Source organism: Sapajus apella, unplaced genomic scaffold (assembly GCF_009761245.1).
Source record: "Sapajus apella isolate SASKATOON/1434 unplaced genomic scaffold, GSC_monkey_1.0 scaffold165, whole genome shotgun sequence".
NCBI lineage: Eukaryota > Metazoa > Chordata > Mammalia > Primates > Cebidae > Sapajus > Sapajus apella.
Genome location: NW_022437105.1, coordinates 812,984 through 838,625, shown reverse-complemented (window position 1 = coordinate 838,625; position 25,642 = coordinate 812,984). Strand labels below are relative to the sequence as shown.

Sequence of the window (25,642 nt, the reverse complement as noted above, 5' to 3'; positions counted from 1 at the left end):
CCTCTAAGAGCCAGAGGGTGCAGCCGAGACTCAGGTAGGACTGGCCCGCTGGTCCTGAGGGTCCAGGCAAAGGGACTGTGGCCCTCTGTGTCCCTTGGATATGGTTACAGTTTATCCATTCTGCTACTACATGCAGTGGTAAAAGCGAACCAATTGCTGCTACATTCATACATAATATTGAACCAAAGAAGCCAGACACAAAAGACACGTGGTGCCATTCATACAAAACTCACCAAGGGGCCAGCTAACCTGCGAAGTCACATGGTGGGACATGTCAGGAGGTGGTGGGGGCAGTGACAGGAAGGAATGCACCAGGAAGATGTGAGTGACAAGTATGTGCCTACCTGCTAACGGGTGTCTCCATGTGTCAGAATTCTGTCTGCAGCCTGCTAGCAGGTTCTGGAAAGACGCCGACACCCTTCCCCTCCCTCCTGTTATTCTTGGAACTGAGGTCTCCTGGACAGAGCCTGGCGAATGGTAATAGGCAGGTGGGCTGGGTCCGTGTGCGACACCAGCCTGCTGTTTTCTGCCTGTTTGCCTGTTTTGTTTGTGCTTATGAGTTCTCTGTCAAGACTGTACCTTGGACATTTGAGGACTCACTGCTGGGGGAAATGAAGGCGTGAAAACTCTCTGAGTCTTCCTTTGCTATCAAGTCAAGAACTAAATTACAGGGAGATCCTGAGAAAATCAATGTCATCCATGCCCATTTGAATAGTTCGCCACATAGGGTAAGTAAAAACAAAACAAACAAAGGACAGTAAGACCCACAAGTCCTCTTTTGAAGTCTTTCGTTTTATATTTTTTTTTCCAGGTAATTTGCAGATTGCAGTCTCACCCTTTGAAAGCAGCTGGGTGCTTCTGTATATTCTTTTCACTGAAGGCAGCCGTGTGCACGTCTGCAGAGCACTCTGAGCCTTATGTCTACATGTACGGTCTTGGCTTTATTCTTTACCTTTGCCCTAAGAGATATGTATTGCTTGGAGCAGTTACATAGCAATTATTATCAATTTTGTTGTGTAATTGTAGACAGGTCTCCTAACGTCTAAATTGCTTATTTCCTCAGTCAATCAGCAGGGTTTGAATGCAGAAGCCATGTAAGGCCACAGGACAGTTACAGACAGTGAGGAACAGTGAGCATCCCTCTCCCATTCACTGGGAGCCGCCTGCGCCAGCACCCCCCACCTCAGGACCCCAGCGAGGATGTGCACCTAACAACGGTGGAGTTCGAACTAAAGGGTGAGTGACTACACACCATCAATGTTCCCGAATCCCTTAGTTCAGAGGTAGAGAGCGTTCACGTAACTGCTTCTTTTAATTATATGGTCTAAAGCATGCATGAGAAGAATCAGCAAACTCCCATCCTAGGCGACACGGTGTGGGTCTGTGTCCCCGCCCAAATCTCATGTTCAGCTGTCACCCCCGTGTTGGAGGCGGGGCCTGGCGGGAGGAGGTGGATCACAGGGTTGGATCCTCCATGAATGCCTTACCGCCATCCCCTCCTGCTGTTCTCGTGAGGGCGTTCTCAGGAAATCCGGCTGTTTAAGGTGTGTGGCACCTGCTACCTCCCTCTGGGTCCTGCTCGGGCTTTGCCTTCCGCCATGAATGAACGCTCCGCAAAGCCTCCCTAGAAGCAGATGCCCCATGCTTCCTGCATAGCCTGTGGATTAAACCTCTTCTTTTCCTCTTAAACTAAACCTCTTTTCCTTACAAATTACCCAGCCTCAGGCACTCCTTCGTAGCAAAGCGAGACTGGACTAATACACCCGGTACAGGCCAACAGCTATAACAAATATTCATGTAATTATTTAACAGTTACACTTATACAATTATATAACTTTCCCAAAAATTTCTTATTTCTGAAAGATTAAAGTGTACCCTCACTTTGCAGTCATTACTGAGTGTCTGTTAGTGGTATTGCAGTTTATATCAAATGAAGGTGGTGGAAACACCTGTGTGCTACTTCCGGGACTGGCTGCCCCCGCGGGGTGTGTGTGCGTCTGGGAGTGAACGCATGTTCTGTGCCGCTCCTAGAGCTGCTGGGGCCACTGGAAAGCACTGCCCTCCCCGGCCTAAGTGTCAACACTCATTTTTATTTCCATGAACTTCAATAAGCTCCTTGCTAAAATGCATCCTTCACATGTAAAGAAATTGTATCTCCTGTAATTTAATTTCCTCTCAATCACTTAGGGTCCTCACGCTGAACAAGATTTTGCTACTAATTTTTATTGCTGGTGACCTCACATACTACCAAGATTGTCCCCTCGCCTTGAGTGGCCACGAATTTCTTCTATTTCATGTTATTTTTGACGACCTCTCCTGTAACTTTAATACAGAGCTCTTAAATACCAATAATAAATATCTCAAGTAAATTTTTGGCAAACATTTGAACAGATAATTCCAGAAAAGGTGTACAAATATATAACACGCATTTAAAAAGTTCAATAATCCATGAGAGTGACCCTTCCTTTCTTGAGGGAAGCTTCTTTGAAGTTTGGTGGAACTTCTTGAGCAAATGCCCCATCTTTCTGCTGCTCTCTAGAGACAAGATAATGGCAGGTATGACTCCCACATCTTTCAATCTGCAGCTTATACTGAAATATAAGTATGTAAAATTCATCAGTCACCCGTAAACATGAAGCTACATTAGAAAACTCATACAAAAGAAATGGTGTAAATATGACTTCAGACTTAGTAAATCATCCCTTTAGTTTTGCAAAACAAAATAAAACATCACTGTGTTTAAAATCCATATTATATCCAACGTGGGGCACATCAGACAACTGAAACGTCACCAGCCACAAGCAGCCCGTGAAGAAGCGGGTTCGCTGGGCCTCCTGCTGGCAGGGGTGCACGGCGCTTCCATCTCTGAGTACATTTTCACAGCTTGTACCATTCACAGGTCACCGTCTCAAGGCGGAGCTCTCATTCCCGTTCGTAAGCAGGTGGTTGGAATCATCTGGAGCTGTGAATTACACAACCCGATGGCGCTGCGCTCTCCCTACAGGGAGGCGACTCCATTGTTCTCAATGGCAGAACTGCCACAACAGAGCTCCATGCCTGGGAACCAAACAGAGACACAGCCAGTGAAATTAACGGCCACCACCTGAGCTGTAGACACGCAGAAGTCCTACCAAGAAGTCTACAGGGCGGGGAAACGACGAGCTTCCAATAACATTTCACAAGATTCTTCTACAGATAAAGGAAAAGCATCTGCTGACCGACGATCGTAGGCAGTACCTAACAGCCTCATCCCAGCTGGCCTTTAGCAGTAATATCATTATGAACGTCATACAGCTGCTTCGGCATGCAGAGAAGTCGCGTGTATTTGCCACAACTTTAATAAAACCAAACAAGCCACTGCAGTGTTTACCCAGTTTTAGATGAGGAATGCCTACAACCTTCCCCACTTTAAAATTTCCCTTGACGACTCACCGATGCGAGGCCTGAAGACAAAATGAAGTTGGTGGCTTTATTTTGTACTTCAAGGAGAGTCGCTAATTTTTAAAGTTTTGATTTAATGACACAGATAATTCTTATAGAAAAGTGAAAATACAGTAAGAAAGCAATTTACCTCTAATCGCTTTACCCATATAACAACTATTAACATTGTAATTGTATAATGTTTCACATCTTTATATGCACAAAATACACACACACACATGCACACACCACACACACACACACACACATTTTTAATGGAGTCAGTGTTTTCTAATCTGTTTTTTTTTGTCCTAACAAAATATTATGAACAATTTTCCATGTCAGCAATATCCCTGTAGTTTAGTGAGTGGCACCTGAGATTCCGGAGTGAGTGAGCAGCGTGAGGATGGAGGAGACGGGCCGGCAGCAAGGCTGCCGGATTAAGGCCGGTCCAGGCACGCAAGCATCGTGCAATGGTGATGGCCGGTCCCAGCCACAGGGACGGGGGGTCCATTCAGTCAGCGGCACAGTGCCAGAATCATCAACCGCTCTGGAAAGATTCTGGACTCCCACATCACACCCCAGACAAAAATAAATTCTGGGTGAATGAGAGACATATATTTAATACTAGAACACTTGTAATATCAGATTAAAATTTATCAAAGTATTGCCTTCATGTTGAAATGGGAGAAAACTTTACGATAGGGCAGGAGTCATGAGAGACATTTTAAAAAGGAAAAAAAAAATAACTGCTGATACATCAAGGTTACCACAAAGCTGTGGAAAAAGATAGATTGGAGGAAAATCTGTGTAACCCACATGGCAGGTAGTAACCTGAATATACGAAAAGATTGCACAAATTAATAAGATTTTTAAAAATATAAAAAGATACATGTACACAATTGCCAGTGAAAAACACAAAACTTGCTGCTGTACACTTGGAAAGGTGCCCAAGCTCACCGCCAGTCACGGCGCCGCATGCTGAGTAAATACTGAGGTGCCATTTATTTACCACTCACATCGAGGGGAAAAAAAGTTGAAAAGCCATGCCATTGGTGTCAGCAACACACTGGGTGTGGTGTTAGCCCTATCACACGTGGCTTGTTATGGTAACAGCATTTTGAGAAATAATTGCACAACAGTAAAATAAAACTACGCATGCCCACTGACGTCAGAAATCCCATCTTGGAGAATGCAGCCTGTGGCAATGAAACCCACGCACTAAGGGTTGCGTGTGAGCTTCGTAGGGCTGCTACACACACTGGGAAAAAACCAACTGAACGCTCTTCAGTAGAAAAATGACTGAAGTACATCCACGTAAGAGAACACTTTATTCAGTTTTATTATTTTTTATTAAAATGTTTTCTTTTTATTTACTGCACAAATAAATTGATCAACAAGAAAGCAAATTAACCCAATGGAGAAAGTGACCCACAGGGAACTTACAACTAAATGTTTCCATTCTCTTATGCCTCGAAGTAGACCCTGCTGACAGGCATGCATGCTTTCCCTGTACTTACAGTCATCATGTAGTTACAATTTTACATGAACTTTTTTCTTCCTGGCACCTGGCATCTTATAAACATTTCTTCATTGCTACTTAGTATTCCAAATTATAACCGTAACAGTTATGCGATATGTAATAATTGACTAAATTCTGTACTTTAGGACCCTGTAATGATCATAAAAGCAAAGGCAGGGCGAAGGCCTGCTCCTCTGAGCCGCACTTGCTGTCCCCTCTGTGGAGTTTAAGCGGGGCATGAGAAGGGACGCATGCCTGATTATGTGAGCCTTGAAGACAGAGTCAAAGGTAGAGAGACAGGAAAGCAAACCTCACACCACACGGGTAATTTAGAAAATACAAACAGAAAATCAGTATTCAGAGAGAGATTCAAGAAGTGATTGCATCCACAAAATAAAAATTGTAAAATACGAACATGACCCAGAGGCTAACAAAGACCCATTAAAAGTTAAAAATATGATCAATAAAATAACAGAAGTGCTAGAAGCCAAAACTGAACAAAATATTCAAAAACAAAAAGATAATAAGATAAGAAATATGACAAAAATAAAATCAGAAAGGCTTGATCAGTGAGAATTAACGTGTTGCAATGAGGAGACAGAAGACAGAAATGAAAAGAGAAATTTTCAAAGAAATATAGAAGAGTTTTTCTAGAGTCAGAGAACAAAGTTCCCTTCTTGTTGACGTTTACCAAACGCTGAATGTGATGATTAATTTTATGTGTCAACCTGATTCCTGCTGAGCCACAGGCATTTGGTCAATGCTATTCCGGGTGTTTCTGTGAGGGCGTCTGCAGATAAGATTAACATTGACATCGGTGGACTCTGAGTAAAGCTAATTGTCCTCCCTGTTGTGGGAGGTCCTCATCCAATCGGCTGAAGTCGTGAAGAGGGGAAATCTGACCTCTCTTGAGCAAGAGGGAGTCTATATCGTTGTAGGGAGAGAAAGACCAAGCTCTGATAAAGGGGCAAGGATTCCAAACTTACGGTAAGTAAACGGCAGGATTGATGAAACGGGAGGTGGGGTGAGGGAGTGGGAAAGCCGGTAAAACTGTGACACTGCCCACCATCTGGGGTGAGCCCGGCTTTGTACAAATCAGTGTGAAGGCCCTCAGTCCTTCTTGTGGAGCCTCAGAAATGTTCTCTGAGCCCAAATTCTTTCTCAGAGGCACCTGTGATAGCGAATGTCATCGTGTGTGTGAGAAAGTACAAAAACTCCAGCATATCCTACAATTGACTTAAATTTATGTGACAAAAGGAGAAAGGGTGATTGAGACAAATAAACCGAGTCTAACTTTCCAGACCTGTTCTTTCTGCCTGTGACCTTCTGGACAGGGACAATGGCAGAGTAAAGGACTACGTGATCACTGGAATTCCTGACAGAGCTCACATTCTAGCCTCAAACCGAGATGGCATCCGTGCCCTTCCTCCGGAGGCTACGCTGGCGGAGCTGTTGCAACCTCCGCCCCAGGCAGGTCTGCATGGGACGCAGTTCACACAGGCCGTGGCCCCACGCTCTCCTCCAAGTCAACGCTGTGAACACAATCTAAGCTGCAGAGGACCCAGTGTTTGCCCAGTAACAAGCTCCTGAAACCACCGGTGAGGGCTGAGCTATCCCCGTGTGGGAGACAGAAGCCGGTGAGCCAAAAACTCATTTTAAGAAATTAGAGGAAAGAATCCAGTGAAGCGCACCCACAGAAAACAGGCAGAAGGAAGTTGAGAAGGAAAACAGCACGCATGGATGTGTCAGAAGCAGACGCCCACAGAGACGACCACTGAAGCCAACAGTTGTTTCTTTGAGAAACTGATAAAACTGTGAAACCATCACCAAAATGTAGAGACAGCACAAATAACCAGTGGCAGAAAAAAATGTGAGGAGGCAGCATGCAGATTATAAGACACCTGAAGATACCAGCTCAGGGCACGATGCCAGCACACTTGAAAACACGGACAAAAGGAACGAAAACCTACGGAATAATACACGGGCAACAAACTGACACAAGAAAACATAGAAAGTCCGAATGAGTAAAAAAACATTTAAAAGCTCGTATTCAAAATTAAAATTTTTACACACAAAAATCCCAGGTAGAGATGGCTTCATTAACAAATTCTGCCAAATATTTAAGAATAAAACGGCATGGGCTTTACACACACCCTCGCATGGACTTTCCAACTTGGGAATGCGTTCACTCCATGGGGTCAGCATACCATTGATTCCGCAAACTTGGAAAGGAATGGACAAGAAAGGAGAGTGGTGAGCTAATCTCCTCGTGAGTGCAGACGCAAAGCTTTAAAACCAAACACGAGCCAACTACATGTAGCAATACACAAGCGGGGAAATGGGAATAACCAGGTTGATGTATCCCAGAAATACAGGGCTGGCTTTACACTTGCGAATCAACTAACTAAATTTATGAAATAAATAGGGAGAAAAGGAAAACATATTATAATCACCTCACTATCTTAGAAAATACCTTGGATAAAATTCAACATCCATTCTAGGAACAGATGATCATCTTCTTCATCTCATAAAGGGAAGGGTATCTTCAAAGCACACTCACCATCCTCCTGGTGATGAAATGCTGTCCACTGTCCTTGGAAGTGACACGCGGATGAGGAAGCTTGACAGTATCATCTTTCAACATTCTCCTTGGGGCGCTAGACACTAAAATACGGCAAGAAAAATGAATAGAAGATTTAAGGGTCAGAAATAAAGACATAAAACTGCCGTTAATCTCAGATGATATGTGTGTATGGAAAAAAAATCCCAAAGAATCTCTAGATAAATGATTCAAATGAATAAATGAGTTTCACAAAGGCGTTAGATTCTTTATTGATATTTTTATCTATCATCAACCAAATAAAAATAATTTTAAAGGTAACTGGCAGCAGCATTAGGGAAGCAGGAGCCCAGGAGAGGCAATGTAACGCCATTTTAAAACAAACTCACGTCCTGCCCCACGGTCCTGAGATGTTTACAGCCAAGAAAGCAGCTCAGTCATGCCTGCAAGGACAAACTCCCACCACAACAGGAAGTCCAGCTGTCCCAATACCTGCAGCAACATATGCCTTCAAGATAATGATAGTCATGCTCCAATGTACTTGGCACACTAAAATGTCAAGAATAGTTTTCTGTAAATCAACAGAGTAGTTTTGCCACGCTGTCAGCCTACACACATATAGTCACAGCTTAGTATAGACTTTACATAGCAAGACCCCATATAAGAAAAACTTAAGACAAAGAGGTGCATTTCCTACATGCCCTCTGAGGACATCAGACTCAGACTCTGCAATGGAGTCGTTTCTAAGACACTTGCTTCTTCTCCTGCACTCTGCGGCTTGCCTTGAATTCCTTCCTGCACGGGACCCAAGAGCTCTCTCTTGGGGTCTGCTTTTCTGGTAACAATAGCATCAAAAAAAAAGTAGGGACAAATCTAATGAGAACTTTAGAAGACCACCACATTTTCACAATGTTCTACACAGAAAATTATAAAATAAGAAACATTACAAGAAACCTTTATATAAATGTATACCATGGAACACTACGCAGCCATGAAAAAGAACAAGGTCATGTTCTTTGCAACAGCATGGATAGAGCTGGAGGCCGTTATCCTAAGTTAACTAATACAGGAACAGAAAACCAAACACCACATGTTCTCACTTATAAGTGGGAGCTATGCATGCACTACACACTCACATAAAGAAGAGAACAGGCCCCAAGGCCTATCTGAGAGGAGAGGGTGGGAGAAGCGTGAGGAAGGAAAAACTACACATCCAGTCCTGTGCTTATGACCTGGAACCTGGGTGACAAAATAATCTGTACACCAAATCCCTGTGGCATGCAATGCACCTATACAACAAATCTGCCCATGCAGGTTTGTAAAAAAAGAAAACTTTTATAAATAAAGAGGCACTATTCCTTGTCCATGGATTAGTAATAGAATGTTCAAGATTGTAAAGATGTAATTTCCCCTGATGGACTACAGAGTCAACGCAGTCCTATCAAAATACAGTAGACTTCTGCTATTTATTTACTTGCTGATTCTAAACTTACGTAATGTTGCAAAGCACCAAAGATATTGAAGACACTCTTGAAAAATATGGTGGGAGAGCTTGCACTATAAAATATCATCACTTCTTTTAACGACAAAGCAATATACAAGTGCGAGAATAGACAGATGCACTCGCCACACGGAGACGAAGACCCAGAACAGACCTGAATACACGCAGACATTTCACTCAGGACAAAGGTGGCGGCACCGTGCCAGAGTTCAGAAAGGACATGATTTTTTCAACCAATATCTCATTGGAATATGTGTTTGAAGCCAGTACATTGTGACACCTGCCCCCCAATACGACACATGAAAAGCCATTCTGGGTGGATGATAGACCTAGACAAGAAAGGCAAAATGGCAAGGCTTCTAGAAGACAGCATTAAATGACGTCGTCAGTAACTTGGGTGAGCAAACATTTCTTCAAAAGGGCACAAGGATATTACTGATAAATAAGACTATGTAAAAATGAAGACCTTCTGTTTACCAAGGACATTATTCAGAGAGCCCACATACAGGGGGCAGACGTAACTGATAACAGGCTTACCTCCAGCCTCTCGCCCTGTCACTGTCTTCATCTCTATCTCTAGAAGGCATCTAAGACAAACCCACAGCTGACGTCAGGCTGAACAGGAAAGACGGAATGTTTTCTCTTGCTCTTTCTGTTCAACATCGTGCTAGATGTTGTAGTCAGAACACTTAGGTAGGTAAAAGAAGTAAAAAGTATCCATCCCGGAGAGGAAGCAGTAAAACTATCTCTATTTGCAGATGACATGAGCTTCTATATAGAAAGTACAGAGAAATTCACTTAAAAACTAATAAACTTAAGAAATATTAGAAAATATATATGCACCCAATACAGGAGCACCCAGATACATAAGGCAAGTTCTTAATGACTTACAAAGAGACAGACTCCCAAACAATAATAGTGGGAGACTTTAACACCCCATCATCAATATTAGACAGATCAGCGAGACAGAAAATTAACAAGGATATCCAGGACGTGAACTCAGACCTGGATCAAGCAAACCTAATAGACATTTACAGAACTCTCCACCCCAAATCCACAGAATATACATTCTTCTCAGCACCACATCATGCCTACTCTAAAACTGACCACATAATTGGAAGTAACTCACTCCTCAGCAAATGCAAAAGAATGGAAATCATAACAAACAGTCTCTGTGACCACAGTGCAATCAAGTTAGAACTCAGAATTCAGAAACTAACTCAGAACCGCACAGCTTCATGGAAACTGAACAACTTGCTCTTGAATGTTGACTGGATAAACAATGAAATGAAGGCAGAAATAAAGATGTTCTTCGAAACCAAGAACGAAGACACAACATACCAGAATCTCTGGGACACATTTAAAGCAGCCTCTAGAGGGAAATACATAGCAATAAATGCCCACATGAGAAGCAAGGAGAGATCTAAAATTGACACCCTATTGTCAAAATTGAAAGAGCTAGAGGAGCAAGATCAGAAAAGCTCAAAACCTAGCAGAAGACAAGAAATAACTAAGATCAGAGCAGAACTGAAGGAGATACAGACACAAAAAAACCCTTCAAAAAAATCAATAAATCCAGGAGCTGGTTTTTCAAAAAGATCAACAAAATAGACAGACCACTAGCCAGATTAATAAAAAAGAAAAGAGAGAATAACCAAATTGATGCAATAAAAAACAATAAAGGGGATATCACCACAGATTCCACAGAAATTCAAACCATCATCAGAGATTATTACAAAGAACTCTATGCACATAAACTAGTAAACCTGGAAGAAATGGATAAATTCCTGGACACTTGCATCCTCCCAAGCCTAAACCAGGAAGAAGTCGAAACCCTGAATAGACCAATGACAAGTTGAGGCAGCAATTAAGAGCTTACCACCCAAAAAAAGCCCAGGTCCTGACGGGTTCACAGCCGAATTCTGCCAGACATACAAAGAGGAGCTGGTACCATTCCTTCTGAAACTATTCCAAACAATCCACAAAGAGGGAATCCTTCCCAAATCATTTTATGAGACCAACATCATCCTGATACCAAAACCCGGCAGAGACTCAGCAAGAAAAGAAAACTTCAGGCCAATATCCACGATGAACATAGATGCAAAAATCTTCAATAAAATACTGACAAGCCAATTGCAACAGCACATCAAAAAGCTTCTCCACCATGATCAAGTAGGCTTCATCCCGGGGATGCAAGGCTGGTTCAACATACGCAAGTCTATAAACATAATTCACCACATAAACAGAACCAAAGACAAAAACCACATGATTATCTCAATTGATGCACAGAAGGCCTTTGACAAAATTTAACAGCCCTTTGTGCTAAAAACCCTCAATAAACTTGGTATTGATGGAATGTATTTCAAAACAATAAAAGCTATTTACGACAAACCAACAGCCAATATCATACTGAATGAGCAAATATTGGAAGCAGTCCCCTTGAAATCTGACACTAGACAAGGATGCCCTCTCTCACCACTCCTATTCAATATAGTACTGGAAGTTCTAGCCAGAGCAATCAGTCAAGAAAAAGAAATAAAGGGTATTCAAATAGGAAAGGAGGAAGTCAAATTGTCTCTATTTGCAGACGACATGATTGTATATCTAGAAGACCCCATCGTCTCAGCCCCAAATCTCCTGAAACCGATAAGCAACTTCAGCAGTCTCAGGATACAAAATCAATGTGCAAAAATCACATGCATTCCTATACACCAATAACAGACTTAAAGAGAGCCAAATCAAGAACAAACTTCCATTCACAATTGCCACAAAGAGAATAAAATACCTAGGAATACAACTAACAAGGAACGTAAAGGACCTCTTCAAGGAGAACTACAAGCCACCGCTCAACGAAATAAGAGAGGACACAAACAGATGGAGAAACATTCCATGTTCATGGTTAGGAAGAATCAATATCGTGAAAATGGCCATACTGCCCAAAGTAATTTACAGATTCAACACACACAAAAAATTAGAAAACTAATAAACAAGTTTAGCAAAGTTATAGGAATCGATATACAAGAGTCTTGTTTCTTTTTTCCTTTTTGAGACGGGGTCTCACTGTTGTCCAGGCTGGAGTTCAGTGGTGCAAACACAGCGTATTGCAGCCTTGACTTCCCGACTTCAATGAATCCTCTGACCTCATCCTCCCTCCTGAGTAGCTGGAACTACAGGTGCATGCCACCACACCCTGGCTATTTTTTGTATTTTTGGCAAAGGCAGAGTTTCTGCATGTTGTCCAGGCTGCTCTGGAATGCCAGAGCTCAAGTGATCCATCTGCCTCAGCCTCCCAAGGTGCTGAGATTACAGATGTGTGTCACTGCACCTGGCCTTGCAATCAATATATAATTTTTATACCCAAACAATGAATGTTCTGAAAATAAAATTAGAAAACAATTTCATGTACAATTGTGTCAAAAATAATGAAATACTTAGAAATAAATTTAACAAGCACAAAATTTCTATGCTGAAAACTACAAAGCACTGTTGAAAGAAATTAATGCAGACCTAAATAAATGGAAAGACATCCCATGTTTATGGTTCAAAAGATCAACCTTAAGGTAGCAATACCTGCCACAGGTAAACAAATTTAGTTGCAATTCCCATCCAAATCCCAGATGGCTTATTTGCTGTAATTGACAAGCTGATCCTAAAATTCATATGGAAATCAAAACACACTGGCCAGGTGCAGTGGCTCACACCTGTAATCCCAGCACTTTGGGAGGCCATGGTGGGCAGATCATCTGAGGTCAGGAGTTAGGGACCAGCCTGGCCAACATGGTGAAACTGTGTCTCTACTAAAAATACAAAAACTCGCCAGGCATAATGGCATGCGCCTGTAATCCCAGCTATTCAGGAGGCTGAGGCAGAAGAATTGCTTGAACCTGGGAGGCAGAGGAAGCAGTGGGCCAAAATTGCACTACTGTACTCCAGCCTGGATGACAGAGCAAGGATCTGTCTCAAAAAAGAGAGAGAGAGAGAGAAAGAGAGAGAGAGAATCAAAAGACACAGATCAACCAAAACAATCTTGGAAAAGAAAAAAAAAAATGGAGGATTCACAGTTCCTGACTTCAAAACTATTACAAAGCTACAATGATTGAAACAGTGTGGTACTGGCATAAGAACAGGTATATATTCCAGTGCAACAGAACTAACAGAACTGAGAAACCAGAAATGGATTTCTGGATCAATTGATTTTCAACAAGGGTCCCAAGACAATTCAATATGGAAAGAATTGTCTTTTCAACAAATGGTACTGGGACAGCTGGGTACCTACATGTAAAGGAATGAAATTGGGTCACTGCTGCACACCATATACAGAAATTAAAATAGATCAAAGACTTAAATGTAAGTGCTGAGACTACAACAAAATCTTAGAAATCATAGGGGTAAGCTTTAGCTTTGAAGTAGAGGATGGTACGTTAGGACACGCAAAGCACAAGCAACAACAACAGAGCAGATAAATTGGTCTTCAACAAATCACAAACATTTTTTGCTGCACAGGACACTATCAAGAACATGAAAAACAACTCACGACATGGAAAAATTATTTGCCAATCATGTATTTCATTAGGGAAGTGCAAATCATGTCTGATAAAGGAATTGTATAAAGAATACTCACACCTCAATAATGAAAAGACAACCTAAGTTTAAAATGGCCAAGGATCTGAATAGATAGCTCTCCAAAGGAAGTATACAACAAGCAGGTGAAAAGATGCTCAATATCCTTAGCCATCAGGGAAACACAAATCAAAACCACAGGGAGATGCCACTTCACATCTGCTGGACTAAAGACGGCAGTCGGCGTGCGCACAGAGAACGTGGAACCCTCGTAACCCGCCGGCGGGTGGGATTCCACTTGGGAAGCGGTCTGACAGTCCCTGGCAAGGTTAAGCAAAGCAGTCACCTATGATCCAGCCACTCCACTCTTAGGTGCAATGGAAACATATTGCCACACAAAAACTCATGCAGGAGCGTCCTTGCAGCGTTATTTGCAATCACCGAAACATGGAAAAACTCATGTCATCAACAGATGAATGGATAAGCGAAATTTGGCACGGCCACGCCGTGGAGTATTACTTAGCCACACAAAGGAATACAGTTCCGAAGCAGTCTGCAGCACACGTGCACTTTGAAAAAGCTCACCGAAAGGAGCCCCCACAGAGACCACCTGGCGTGTGACCCCATTTCCATGAACTTCCAGAACCCGCGGGGTGGTGGTTCCATGTGTGGGGTGCGGGGGAGGGAATGGGGGTGGCTACCGATGAGAACAGGCTTTTTTTTTGGGGGGGGCGACAGTGAACACAACTTCATGGACATACTAAAAACCATGACGCTGTGCACCTTAAATAAGGTGTTTCATGGTCTGTGAGCTGTACTGTATCTTAAGCTACTACTTTAAAAACAACGTAAAAAGCGAGCTGACCACCCTGGCCAACATGGTGGAACCCCACCTCTACTAAAAATACAGAAAATTAGCCGGGCGTGGTGGGCACCTGTAGTCCCAGCTACTCGGGAGGCTGAGGCAGGAGAACGGCTTGAACCAGGAGGTGGAGGGAGGAGAATGACTTGAACCCGGGAGAAGGAGGTTGCAGGAAGCCCAGACCGCGCCACTGACTCCAGCCTGGGCGACAGTGTGACCCGGTCTCAAAAAAAACTAAGCAAACCGCAGCTGTCCGCTGGGAACGTGGGTGATAGGTTTTCCGAATCTCTAACGTGTTTGTGACGGTGACACGGTCCCTGCAATGTGACACGTTCCCAGTCGCGGATGCTCATACAAACAGCAAAGCCCGAACGAGCCCTTTCCCCGCCTTTGTTCCCCCGCGCGTCTGGGCCCAGCTCCCGGCTCCTCCTCCGCTGAAGTCGCGGGCGCGCTCCCTCCCAGCAGCGGGCCCCGGGGTCTGGGCTCGCCCATCCCGCCCGCAGCCGGCCAGGGGCCCCGGGGGGCGGCGGGGCGGGACCTCGGGCGCGTGCAGACCCCGCCCCGCGCAGGCTGTGGATTCCAGCCCACCTGGCGACCCGCAGCCCGGGCGGAGGACTAGGCGCCGGAGGAGCCGCCGCAGCACTGCTCGGGATCCGGCGCGGCTAGTGGGGTTCGGGGCCGCGACCCTGCCCGGGACATGTGGGCGCCGGGCGGAACCCCGGGGCCCGCGGGCTGGGACCGCCGCAGGTTGGGCGCGAGGCTGCGCGCGGCGCTGGCAGGGCTGCTGGAGCTGCAGGGGCTGCGGGCCGCGCAGCAGGAGCGGGTGAGGGACGCCCTGGCCGCGCAGCCCCCGCCCGCGCCCGCCGCCCCCTGCGGCCCCCACGGCCACGAGCAGCAGCTGGAGGCGGCGCTGGCCGCGGTGCAGGAGCAGCTGGTGAGGACCGGGCGCCGGGGGCGGAGGGGGTCGGGGGTCGCCGGGGCCGGGGCCGCGGTCGGGGTCCGGGGTCGGGACCGGTGCCGGCAGCTACGGTGTGTTAGCAGAAGGAGGGCTGCCATGGGTGCAGGCGGCGTCCTCTGGATTTGCCTCGGTCTCCGAGGAGGGGGACACGGGGGGCCCCGTGCAGGTGCCTAGCCCTGAAGCGCACAGGCGGGGACCCTGAAACCGGCCCGGGGTGCAGCTCGCACCGCGCCCTGCGTGGATGTGCACCCACCCACGCCAGCATCCCGAAGCCCGCAGTGTTTGTGACAGCACTGTTCTGACCTGCGGGTACTGACCGCTGTCCCCGGAGGAGGTGGGCTCCGGACCCTGGCTTCACCTCCACGGGTACCAGGCCCACCTGCCGTCTTGGGTTGGGGGCAACAGTGTCCGTGTGGCAAAGCGCACCCCGACTTGTCCTCGGGAATGTGCTGACATTTGTCACAGGTCGTGTCACTGTGATCGGGTACTGGGGGAGAGCTTGTAACTAACAAAGGCCTCTTCAACTTTAAGATGTGACCTGACCTGCGGGGAGAGGTGAGTCCTCTGATCCAGAGCAGAAACTGATTTCCTGGCCCTCCCGGCACTGCCTGGGGCTCTATCCCCTCCTCTCACACAATGGCAGGAACTCCGGTCGTTGCCCTCTGCTCATCTTGTTGCAGTATGACTTTGTAAAACCTGCGGCAACAACTCAAAAGAGTGCTGGAAGTAGTTGCCATATTTTCTTAAAGAAAAACAAAAAAGGTTGGAGAAAGATTTCTGTTTACGTGAGTTACCTCTGTTACACTCAGTGGAATTTCTTTTACGTTAGAAATTTAAGCCTGTCTTGTTAAAAGTTACTGCCTTTACAAAGTGGCCCAGGTGAAGCCGTGGCATCACGGTCAGCCCAGCTCACTCAGCCAGGCTGATGATGTAGCAAACCCTTCTGGATGAAAGAATCGGGAAGCCCAGTGTCTGGGATGCCTCCCAGGATCCCTGTTATCACCTCACCTTGCAGAAGACGAGGTGGCAGACTGTGCGGGATTAAGCCGCCGTCAGCTCTGCAGCTTCTGCCTCCTGAGAGGGAAGGAGCTGGTGTGCAGACTTTGTTCACTCGCCTAGTGACCAAATCCTGGCTGTCTGTTTAGGTCATTTGTGTGTTTGCACCCAGGCACTGTCTCAGCTTCTGCATGACCTCAGCTCAGCACACGGCAGCCACGGACGTGTTACACTCATGTTACGGGGAGGGAGGTGCTGCTGAGAGGCTGGCCTCAACCGTGCCGTCAAGGGGTGAGAGTGCAGTTGATGATTAACTTGGCTTAAGAAATATATAAATCAAACTTGCAAGTGCTCAGCCTCTAATTACAAGTAGCCTTTTGGAAGAGAAGATCAAACGGTTTTGTTTAATTTTTTTTTTTTTTAATATGGGGACCAGAAGGAACACGCAGACTTTGTCTTGAAACTTTGTTCTTGGGATGGATTTTGTGATCAAAAGAGAAGAATGATTGAATGTGTGTGGCATCAGCACAGGGCTTAACACTTCTACACTTTTCTTACCTGGGAAAAACCTTAGGAGTGATAGCAGTTCTGTAGTGTTGAATACAATGAAAAGCCTTGCTTGCTAAACAGCTGCACACTCCAGCAACCCCTGGCTAACTCAGGGCCCCTCCGCCCACCCTGGTGCTCACCTGGCCACTGGTCATCATTCAGGTGTGAAGGCCGGAAGAACATTTATCAGGCCCTGAGCAGCTTTAGCCGACAGGAATTCTCAGGTGCGAATGATTGCTAGCATTTCCAGGGATTTGAACTGCTGGGAAAACAGCAGCACTGCTCACCTGAAGGCTTATCGCAAGCGCTGCACCTTTTTAATTGCTGTGTCATAGAAGAGAGTGGAGGAGGAGGTGCTTAGGAGGATTTTCTTGAATAAATAAATGAGTGGCTTTTATTGCTGCAACAAAAGGAAAAATGATTTCAGAATATGGGGCCTCCCTGTTCTTGGTTTCTAAGTGGATGAAACTCCCTGTACCCTCCGTGGCCCCCTTTGTTGCTGCGTGACCAGTCTGTAGAGGGTTGGCTCTGCGTCCTCATTTATGGTTTGCAAGGAAACTTGTCATTCCCGACAAGTGCCGACCATGCCCATATTCATGAGGGTTAAGTTCCCCAACAAGCCCTAGTTGGAAAGACTTCACCCACTCCCCGCGACCCAGAGCCCACGAGTAGACTGAAAACCCCATCCTTCACCAGTGGATGTTGTCTCCATAGTGGGGAGACACAGAAGCCTCCGGACTCTGCAGTGAAATATTATCCTGAAGAATTTCCCTGTCTTGGCGTTGCTGGTCGTGACTTGTTCTGAAAGTGGTAGCTTGCAACAATTCCTTTTCCCTGGCAGCTTCCAGCATCCCGTGCTTCAGGAGCAAGCTGTGCGTCTGCTTCAGCAGCATCAACTTGATGCTGGCGTTTCCCTTGGGGCAGCCATGCTTGCTTTGTGAACACACAGGGGAACCAAGGGAGGCAGGGCTGAGAACTTGCAGGGGGCCACTCCTTAGGGCCAGGCAGCCCCAGAAACCTGCAAGGCCTCGGTGGCACTGCTAGCCGTGAGTCTACCTGGGACCCCTTTGCTGTTGATTGATGGGCCTCTTTTAAACTTAGGTAGTAGCATTTACTGCTCTACAGATGGAGGTGTTAGCCTTGGGATTCAGGCATGGAATGTTTCCTCTGTGCATTCTAGCTCTCAGGGACAGAATGGAATTGTGGATACCATCTCCATATCCTGAACTCTGAGGCTTCCGTGTTTAGCCTCTGCATGTGCCGTAAAGGTACTCCAGTGGCTGGACTGTTGACTTGCCCACGGAACAGGCACGGCACATGGGAATCAGCTCATTCTCCAGCGGTGCATGAAGAATGCATTTCAAAGGGATTCACCTGTTTTTTTAATGGCACCCCCTGAAATAGAAGTCCTCAAACTTTTTGTTGTCATAAGGAACTTTTGTGGTCCCTGGGAACCTTGTTAAAATGCAGGTTCCCAGGCTTACCCGGTGGAGCCTCAGGAAATGAGTGGGGCCCAGGGTCTGCAGGTGTGCCCAGCTGTCCCACTGCCTTGGGAGGCTTGCCGTGAGCGCCTTTATAACTGGCCCTCCTGCCCCTTCCACAGGCCCAGGGGTTTTGGCTCAAGTGCCCCCAGAGCTCACCTTGAGCAAGGCCGCCTAGAGTTAGCCCGAAGACTGGCAGAGGGCTCCCTGGAGTTAGCCTGAATGCCCGCAGAGGGAAGTGGGGTGCCGAGGCCACCCAGGGCTCGCTTGCAGCTGTGGAGCGGGTTGGGCCGACTGTGGACACGTGTGGAGAACACGCTTTGGGGCTGGCCTTGCAGTGGACTGTCCTCCTTCCCGGCCACGTATCTTTTGTGACTATGAGCACAATGTCTGGCCCTAAGAAAGAGTGAATGAAAAGCACAGTCATACAAACCCCAGGTCAGGGCCAGCGGTCGGGGTTGGAGACAGTGGCCAGGGTTAGGGCCAGCGATTGGGGTTAGGGACAGTGGTCGGGTTTAGGGACAGCAATAGAGGTTAGGGACAGTGGCCAGGGTTAAGGCCAGCGATTGGGGTTAGGGACAGCAGTCGGGGTTAGGACAGCATTCGGGTTTAGGGACAGCACTCGGGGTTAGGGACAGTGGCCAGGGTTAGGGCCAGCGATTGGGGTTAGGGACAGTGGTCGGATTTAGGGACAGCAGTCAGAGTTAGGGACAGTAGCCAGGGTTAAGGCCAGCGATTGGGGTTAGGGACGGTGGTCGGGTTAAGGGACAGCAATTGGGGTTAGGGACAGTGGCCAGGGTTAGGGCCAGCGATTGGGGTTAGGGACAGTGGTCGGGTTTAGGGACAGTGATTGGGGTTAGGGACAGTGGTCGGGTTTAAGGACAGCAATTGGGGTTAGGGACAGTGGTCAGGGTTACAAACGCGGCATAAATACTGAATGGGGTGGAGCCCTGCAGACGCAGACGGGACCTGAGGATGTAATAAATAACCTGTGAATGCCTGAGAGCTCTGTGCATCCTGCAGCCCCCTGGACCATTAATCAGAAATCAGCAACTGAAGGCCAGGCTGGCCAAACATTAATCACAAAGCAATTAACCCGCACAGACACTGGGGAGGGGAGGGGCTGGAGGAGGAGGACAGAGCTGACCGTGTGCAAGGCCCCCTCTTTCAGGAGAAGGGGAGTGTGATTTAGAAGAGGAGAGGGAAGATGGATCCTTTTAAGCATTGATGTGTGGCCTCACAAAGAAACTGAATTTTCTGTGGGTACCTTGGGTTTCGTTTTACGACAGGCCAGGGAAAATCCTGAGCTGTAAGAACCCCCCGTCCCTCAGTTTGGATCCAAGCTTCCTCTTTGCATGGCTGGAGTGCGAGAGCCCTCGTGTGTGCTGTGCAGGCTTGGTGCCGTTCACCTGGAGAGTGGTTTACCTGTGTCAGAACGTGCAGGGAGAGAAGCCCGTGTGTTTACATGAGGCTGGGTGGGCCTGGAAGCATACAATTTTGATGAAATTCAGGGTTTTTTTTTTTTGCCGTGTTCACATTCACAGATAATATTATGGCTTCCAATTCTGTCACTGTGCAAGCTTTGGAGGTTTTGGGAGGCCCCAGAGTTGGGTCCTGGTGGAGGGAGCTGCTGCGGGCACAGAAGCGGTGTGCTGGGTCCAGCCAGGCCTCCACCGTCCGCTCACCCGTGCTGATCGCAGGCGCTTGTGTTTGGAAAAGCCGAGAAGTCATTCTCTCATCAGACCAGGAAACCATTGCTCCCTGCCTCTCTTGTAATGACTTCTTACATGGTGGAAATGACCACAGTCATTCCCTAAGGCCCAGCTTGTGGGGTTCAGAGGAATTCTTCATTTCCTGCGTAAAATTTGAAATATAATTAATCATTTTCCTAAGAGGACCAACCACATCATTACATTCATTAATTATTTGCCTAAACCGTAATTGTTAGTCAAACCAAGAAATGTTTTAGAATTAAAAGAAAGACACACACACATACACACACACGTGTCCATGCTCATAATCAGCCCTTAAGAGTTGGGGAAGCTGAGGCCCATAGAAGGCACAGCCTCTCAGGGCAGGGCTGTGATGGAAACTTGTAAATACCCAGCCCCTTGGCCAGGCTCATGCCTGTAATCCCAGCACCTTGGAGGCCAAAGACGGTGGATCCCTTAAAAACAAGACTTGGAGACCAGCCTGGGCAACATGACAAGACCCCATCTCCACAGAAAATACAAAAATTAGTGGGACATGGTGGCTCATGCCTGTAGTCCAGAGACTCGGGAGGCTGAGGTGGGAGGATCACCTGGGCCTGAGGAGGTCGAGGCTGCAGTGAGCCGTGATTGCACCACTGCGCTCCAGCCTGGGCAACAGAGCAAGACCCCGTGTCAAAAACAAAACAAAACCAAAGATCCTGAAGGCAGATTTTCGAGCTGTCATTATTTATTCCAGGTAAAGCTGACATTTTCCATGTTTGGCTGAGAACCTTCTCTCCTGATAGCTCTACCAAAGCCTGTCACAGTTCAAAATGTGACTTCTTCTATCAGGGAGGGAGAAGGGGCTGAACAGTGAAGGGGAGTGTTTCTGCCTTTCCACTGGACTTTCTCACCTTCTGGAAACGTTGAAAGGTTTGTGCCTCCCAGGACCAGGGACCCAGAGGCGGCCGAGTGAAGGACGCCGCCCGCCCAGGCAGGCATGTGGAGAGCCTGAGCACAGCAGAGCACTCTCCTAGGCAGGCTGAAGGCACAGCGAAGTGGAGGGTGGAGGTGGCTCCTGCCTGCCAGGAGGAGGTGCTGCTTTCAATCCCGATTTCACTCTCATATGCTGTAGTGTTCTGTATTCTTACAAGGAAATGTGTAATTTGAAAAGCTCTGACAAACAAAGCAGTCTGAGCTGGAGAGAAACCCACGTGTGTGTGTGGCGGTCGGGGAATGGGTGTCAGGGAACAGTGGGGCAAGGAAATGGCTTCAGAATGAACAGGGCCGGCGCCAAGTTGAGAAGAGGTGTTCCGCGTGGACCTCGGGAGTTTGAATTGCGCTCACAATGCGTCTTCAGTTTTGGTTTCTGTAGGTACAGTCATTCCCTTCCTCTTCTTTCCGTCCTCAGTCCCGGCTGAGACAGCAGGACATTGGCCTGAAGACCCACCTGGACCAGCTGGACCTGCAGATCAGCAAGCTGCAGCTGGATCTGGGCACAACCTCAGGAGAGGCCCTGGACAGCGACAGCAGGCCCAGCTCAGGTACCCGGGCGCCCTGACCTTCCGGACACAGGGCAGCCCCAGGAGGGCAGAGGCGAAGCCTGCACCACCAGCCCTTCTCAGGCTGAACTCTCCAGTGTCCAGCAGGGAGGGTGCTGCTTCGTCAGGCCCATCTGAAAGTTAGGAGGCAACTGAAGCCTGAGAAAGCATATCCGACTGAAGAACCCTAAAATGAAATACTGTTATGTCAAGGGGTTTTAGGAAAAAGGGCATAAATATGAATTGGCTACCTCACTCTTATTTTTGTAATTTGCAAAGATCACATGGTGGTCTAAGTGACGTTGCGGGACTCAGGAGGCCTGGGGCGGAAGCACCTCCCCAGACTGGTCTCCTCCTCACCTTAACTTGGCAGCACCAGCGGGGAGAGCCATGCAGGTGCCAGAGGCCTGTCCTCAAAGGGCTGAACTCCTAAGAGGCTACCCCTTAAGCAGGCATCAGCCACCCAGTGCTAAAGGGACCACTTGCCAGGAAAAGGGAGGGCCAGTGCTGGAGGGCGCGGGCAGCAAGGGCTCTGACCAGTGACCAGCCCACTAACAGCTCCTGGAAAGAATCCTGCACGTTCTCACCGGAGCCACACTCTCCCAGGCCAGCTGTATGGACGATGGCCCACAGCCTCCGGTAGCCTCAGCTCAGGGGTTCCCCCGGGCCCTCCTTTGCCATGACAAGCTCCAGAGGAGAGGGGGCCCTGGGCTCTTCTGGAGGGGGTCACTGACCTGCCGTGTCTGCTCTGTCCAGGCTTTTACGAGCTGAGTGACGGTGGCTCCTGCTCGCTGTCGACGTCCTGTGCCTCTGTCTGCAGTGATCGCATCTCCCCCTCGCTGGGCAGTTTGCTGCCTGTGGCCCAGGCCCCCAAGGCCAGGCCCAGCATGGGGGACTGGAGGCCCCGGTCGGTTGATGAGACTGCTGTGCCGGCGTGGAGACCCCAGGCTACCGAGGAGGGCGGCAAGCTGCCAGGCAGCCTGGGGGAGGCAGGCCAGCCGTCGGGCACGTTCTGGCCCAGGCCGGTGTCTACAGGTAAGAAACCGCCAGGGAAGGTAGGGGTCTCATCTCAGGCCCGGGGGTCCGGAGTGCAGCCCCCAGCTGCTGAGGGCAGAGCTGGGACCCCACACGAGCGTGCTCTGCGGCTCTAATGGCCGCTGGAAGCCTCCGTGGGCCATGCGGTTGTTTGGAGGCAGGAATCCAGCGCGCCGGATGCGTCACCACCAGCTCTTCTAGCCCAGGGCACTTTGCCCCGTATTCAAAACAGGCATCAGCAAGTTTAAAAACATCCTGTAAAAACCCTGGATCCACTGGTGTGTGGAGTGAGAGTCGGGTTGAAAGCGCTGGTGGGGAGAGAACTGGGCTCACACCTGGATCCCACCTGCTGGCCCGGGAGGGGCTGCAGTTGTCTTCAGACTGTCTCCAAAGGCATAGATGTCACTTTGGGCCTCATTTTGTTTCTAATACAAGGCCTGGTTTAATAGTAACCAGTTGGTCTTCAGTTACTGTGAAGCCCCATGGTTCCCTCCAGGGCATCTGCAGGGACTGGCTTCATGCCCTGGCCTCCCTTCCTGGCCTCCATCCTGGCCTCCATCCTTGGCCTCCATCGGGGCTCCATCCCATGGCTGGGGGGCCTCTTCTCTCTGGGCAGCCTCCAAAGCTTCAGGGAAACGAGGGTGCTGAACTGGAGATTCTCACTCCCCATGCACTCTTCCTCAAGGGGAAGGGTCAGAACAGGCTGAGGGAGTTGTGCTGCAGACGCAAATGGGGCCCTGCAATCTCTATCTGGAGGGGGACCCCAGTGGCTGAGGAATCACTGTCTCCCAGAGGGCCCAGGAGCTCCTTGAAGCAGCAGTGAGCAGCGTTTTCTTCCTGTCGCCACGCATGAAATGAAATCAACGGCACACGAAATCTCCTCCACATTCAGGTGTTCATTTTTCTCGCTACCAGGTGACCTCGACAGAGCCCTGCCGGCAGACACAGGGCTCCAGAAAGCCGGCCCCGACCCTGAGCTCCTCGGGCTCCTCTGCCAGGGGGCAGACATCCCGCTACACGTGCTGGACCCCAAGTATCGGCAGGACCTGGTGTCGAAGGGAGGCAGGGAGGTGTACCCGTACCCCAGCCCCCTGCACGCAGTGGCTCTGCAGAGCCCCCTGTTTGCCCTGACAAAGGAAACCCTGCAGGGCAGTGGCCCCTCGTCCCCCAGGAAGGCCCCCCTGGGCCCTGCAGCTGTGAGCACTGTCCAGAGTGGGCTGGTCCTCGAGGCTGGCCCGGCCAGAGCCAGAGCCTATATCGACAGGCTGCTGTGTCTGTGGGGCCGGGATACCCCAGCAAAGGGTAGCTGGGGAGAGCAGGGACCTCGGAGGCGTGCAGTGTCCCCATCCCCACAGAAGCAGGGTGGCTGGAATACAGATGGTGGAGGCCAACTTAAGAAGCTGGTCTTTGCCCCAGGGAGGGAAGATGAGGGAGGGCCAGCTCAGAGGAGGGATGCCAGCAGGAGTGGCCCCCAGCAGCAGGGACCCGTGCCCCTTGAGAGTCCTCAGCACCCTGGCAGCCTTCCAGAGGAGGGGCCCCAGCCCTCGAACCATTGCGTCCTCAGAGAGACCATGGCGGGGCCATCTCCCAGCTCGCAGGCCCAGCGCACACCCCCACCTCAGGACTGTGGACGAGACGACATGCTGCCACCCAGGAGGCTGGACGAGAGCCCCCTGCCGTCCTCTGGGCACTCTGCCCACCTGCCCTTTGCTGCCAGCAAGCCTTCACCACCATGGCTGAAAACGGGTCCCCCCAAGAGCAAGCCTGAAAAGATGAAGAGAAGGCCCACGGACAAAGTGCTGAGGTTCGCAGGGCAGCCATCACTTCGGCTGGAGAGGCTTGAGGGTGCCCAGGCCGCCACCAAGCTATCCCTGGAGTGGGACCCTGCCCACTGGCCCCCAGGGAGGGGCGCGCTCCAGAGGAGGCCGGCCCTGGCCTGGGAGGTGCCTGGGCGCTCCTGTTCTGAGTCTACTCTCTACCCCATGCCCATCCTCGTCCCCCTGGCGGTGGCCCCGCAGGAGAGCCAGCGGACCTCAGCCCATGCCCTGTTCCCCTTGGAGGCGACACTGCTCACCTCGGCGGCCAGGAGGAAGCATGGCCGCTGGCAGTCCACTGTGGACATCTCGGTGCGGGCCCGCCTGGCTGGTTACCCAGAGTCTAACCTGGGGCCCCACAGACCCACGGCCAGGAGGGTGGGTGGCCCACAGGCCCGGGGCCGGCCCGCACTGGTCCGCCAGGATGCCCACACCAGGAGCGACTCAGAGCCCTCCAATCACTCGGCCGAGTGTGACCCGCGGTTCCCCTCGGTTATCCCGGAGACCAGTGAGGGGGAGGCCAGTGAGCACACCACCAGCCGATTCGCAGACCACGAGTCCGGCAGCAGCGACGGGGAGGGCGGCGGCCGGAGCAGGGACTGCGGCATGGCACTGGGCCACGCAGCGGCCGGGCACAGGGAGCTGGCCTGGCCCCAGGCGGCCCCGGTCAGCTCAAGGCCACTCCTGTCCCCCGTGCCCAAGCTGTGCCGTATCAAGGCCTCCAAGGCCCTGAAGAAGAAGATCCGCAGGTTCCAGCCGACGGCCCTGAAGGTCATGACCATGGTGTGAGCCGCAGCAGCTGTCGGAGACGCTGGTGCACACAGAGGCTCTTTCCATGCGGTGACCTGTGGTTGGCTGTTCCAGTGGTGCCTATCTCCCGAGGCCACCACGGAACAGGAGGCCTCTCAGATGGGCTCTGCCTGTGTAGTGCAGCCGTGCGCCCTGCCCCGGCGAAGACCCGGCTGACCCAGCGTCTCGACTCAGCATCTCCCCAGAAGCTATTTGTTCCTGACAGTGCCTGTTCCTGCCTCGTCATCCTCCCGAGGCTTTGCCTGCCCTCCCTCCACGCCGCTGGGGACGCGGTTTCCAGTCTTTCAGCCATTCCTCCCCAAAAGCATCTTAAAGAGACAGTTGTGGGACTCTGTGCTGGAA

The 25,642-nt window shown here is 49.4% G+C and overlaps 1 protein-coding gene and 1 long non-coding RNA gene across 2 annotated transcripts in view; one reads left to right on the top strand and one right to left on the bottom strand.

Moving 5' to 3' along the window:
- Window positions 1–16,624, bottom strand: part of LOC116542244 — a 22,865-nt gene extending 6,241 nt beyond the window's left edge. The window contains exons 1-2 of the long non-coding RNA XR_004265134.1: window positions 16,392–16,624; window positions 345–467 (exon numbers count right to left, since the gene is read on the bottom strand). This is a non-coding gene — a long non-coding RNA (uncharacterized LOC116542244). The remainder of the gene's footprint in view (window positions 1–344; window positions 468–16,391) is intronic.
- DACT2 (dishevelled binding antagonist of beta catenin 2) lies at window positions 14,828–25,642 on the top strand. Its single transcript, XM_032267061.1, has 4 exons — window positions 14,828–15,359; window positions 21,512–21,644; window positions 22,398–22,676; window positions 23,592–25,642. The coding sequence occupies exons 1-4, from the start codon at window positions 15,123–15,125 to the stop codon at window positions 25,277–25,279; spliced, it is 2,337 nt and encodes a 778-aa protein (XP_032122952.1). The 5' UTR covers window positions 14,828–15,122; the 3' UTR covers window positions 25,280–25,642.

Excerpts from the sequence above, each read along its gene's own strand:
- DACT2 (XM_032267061.1), top strand. The coding sequence starts at position 15,123 with ATGTGGGCGCCGGGCGGAACCCCGGGGCCCGCGGGCTGGGACCGCCGC. Across the intron at positions 21,645-22,397 it reads CGACAGCAGGCCCAGCTCAG|GCTTTTACGAGCTGAGTGAC; the intron begins GTACCCGGGCGC and ends TGCTCTGTCCAG. Across the intron at positions 22,677-23,591 it reads GCCCAGGCCGGTGTCTACAG|GTGACCTCGACAGAGCCCTG; the intron begins GTAAGAAACCGC and ends TCTCGCTACCAG.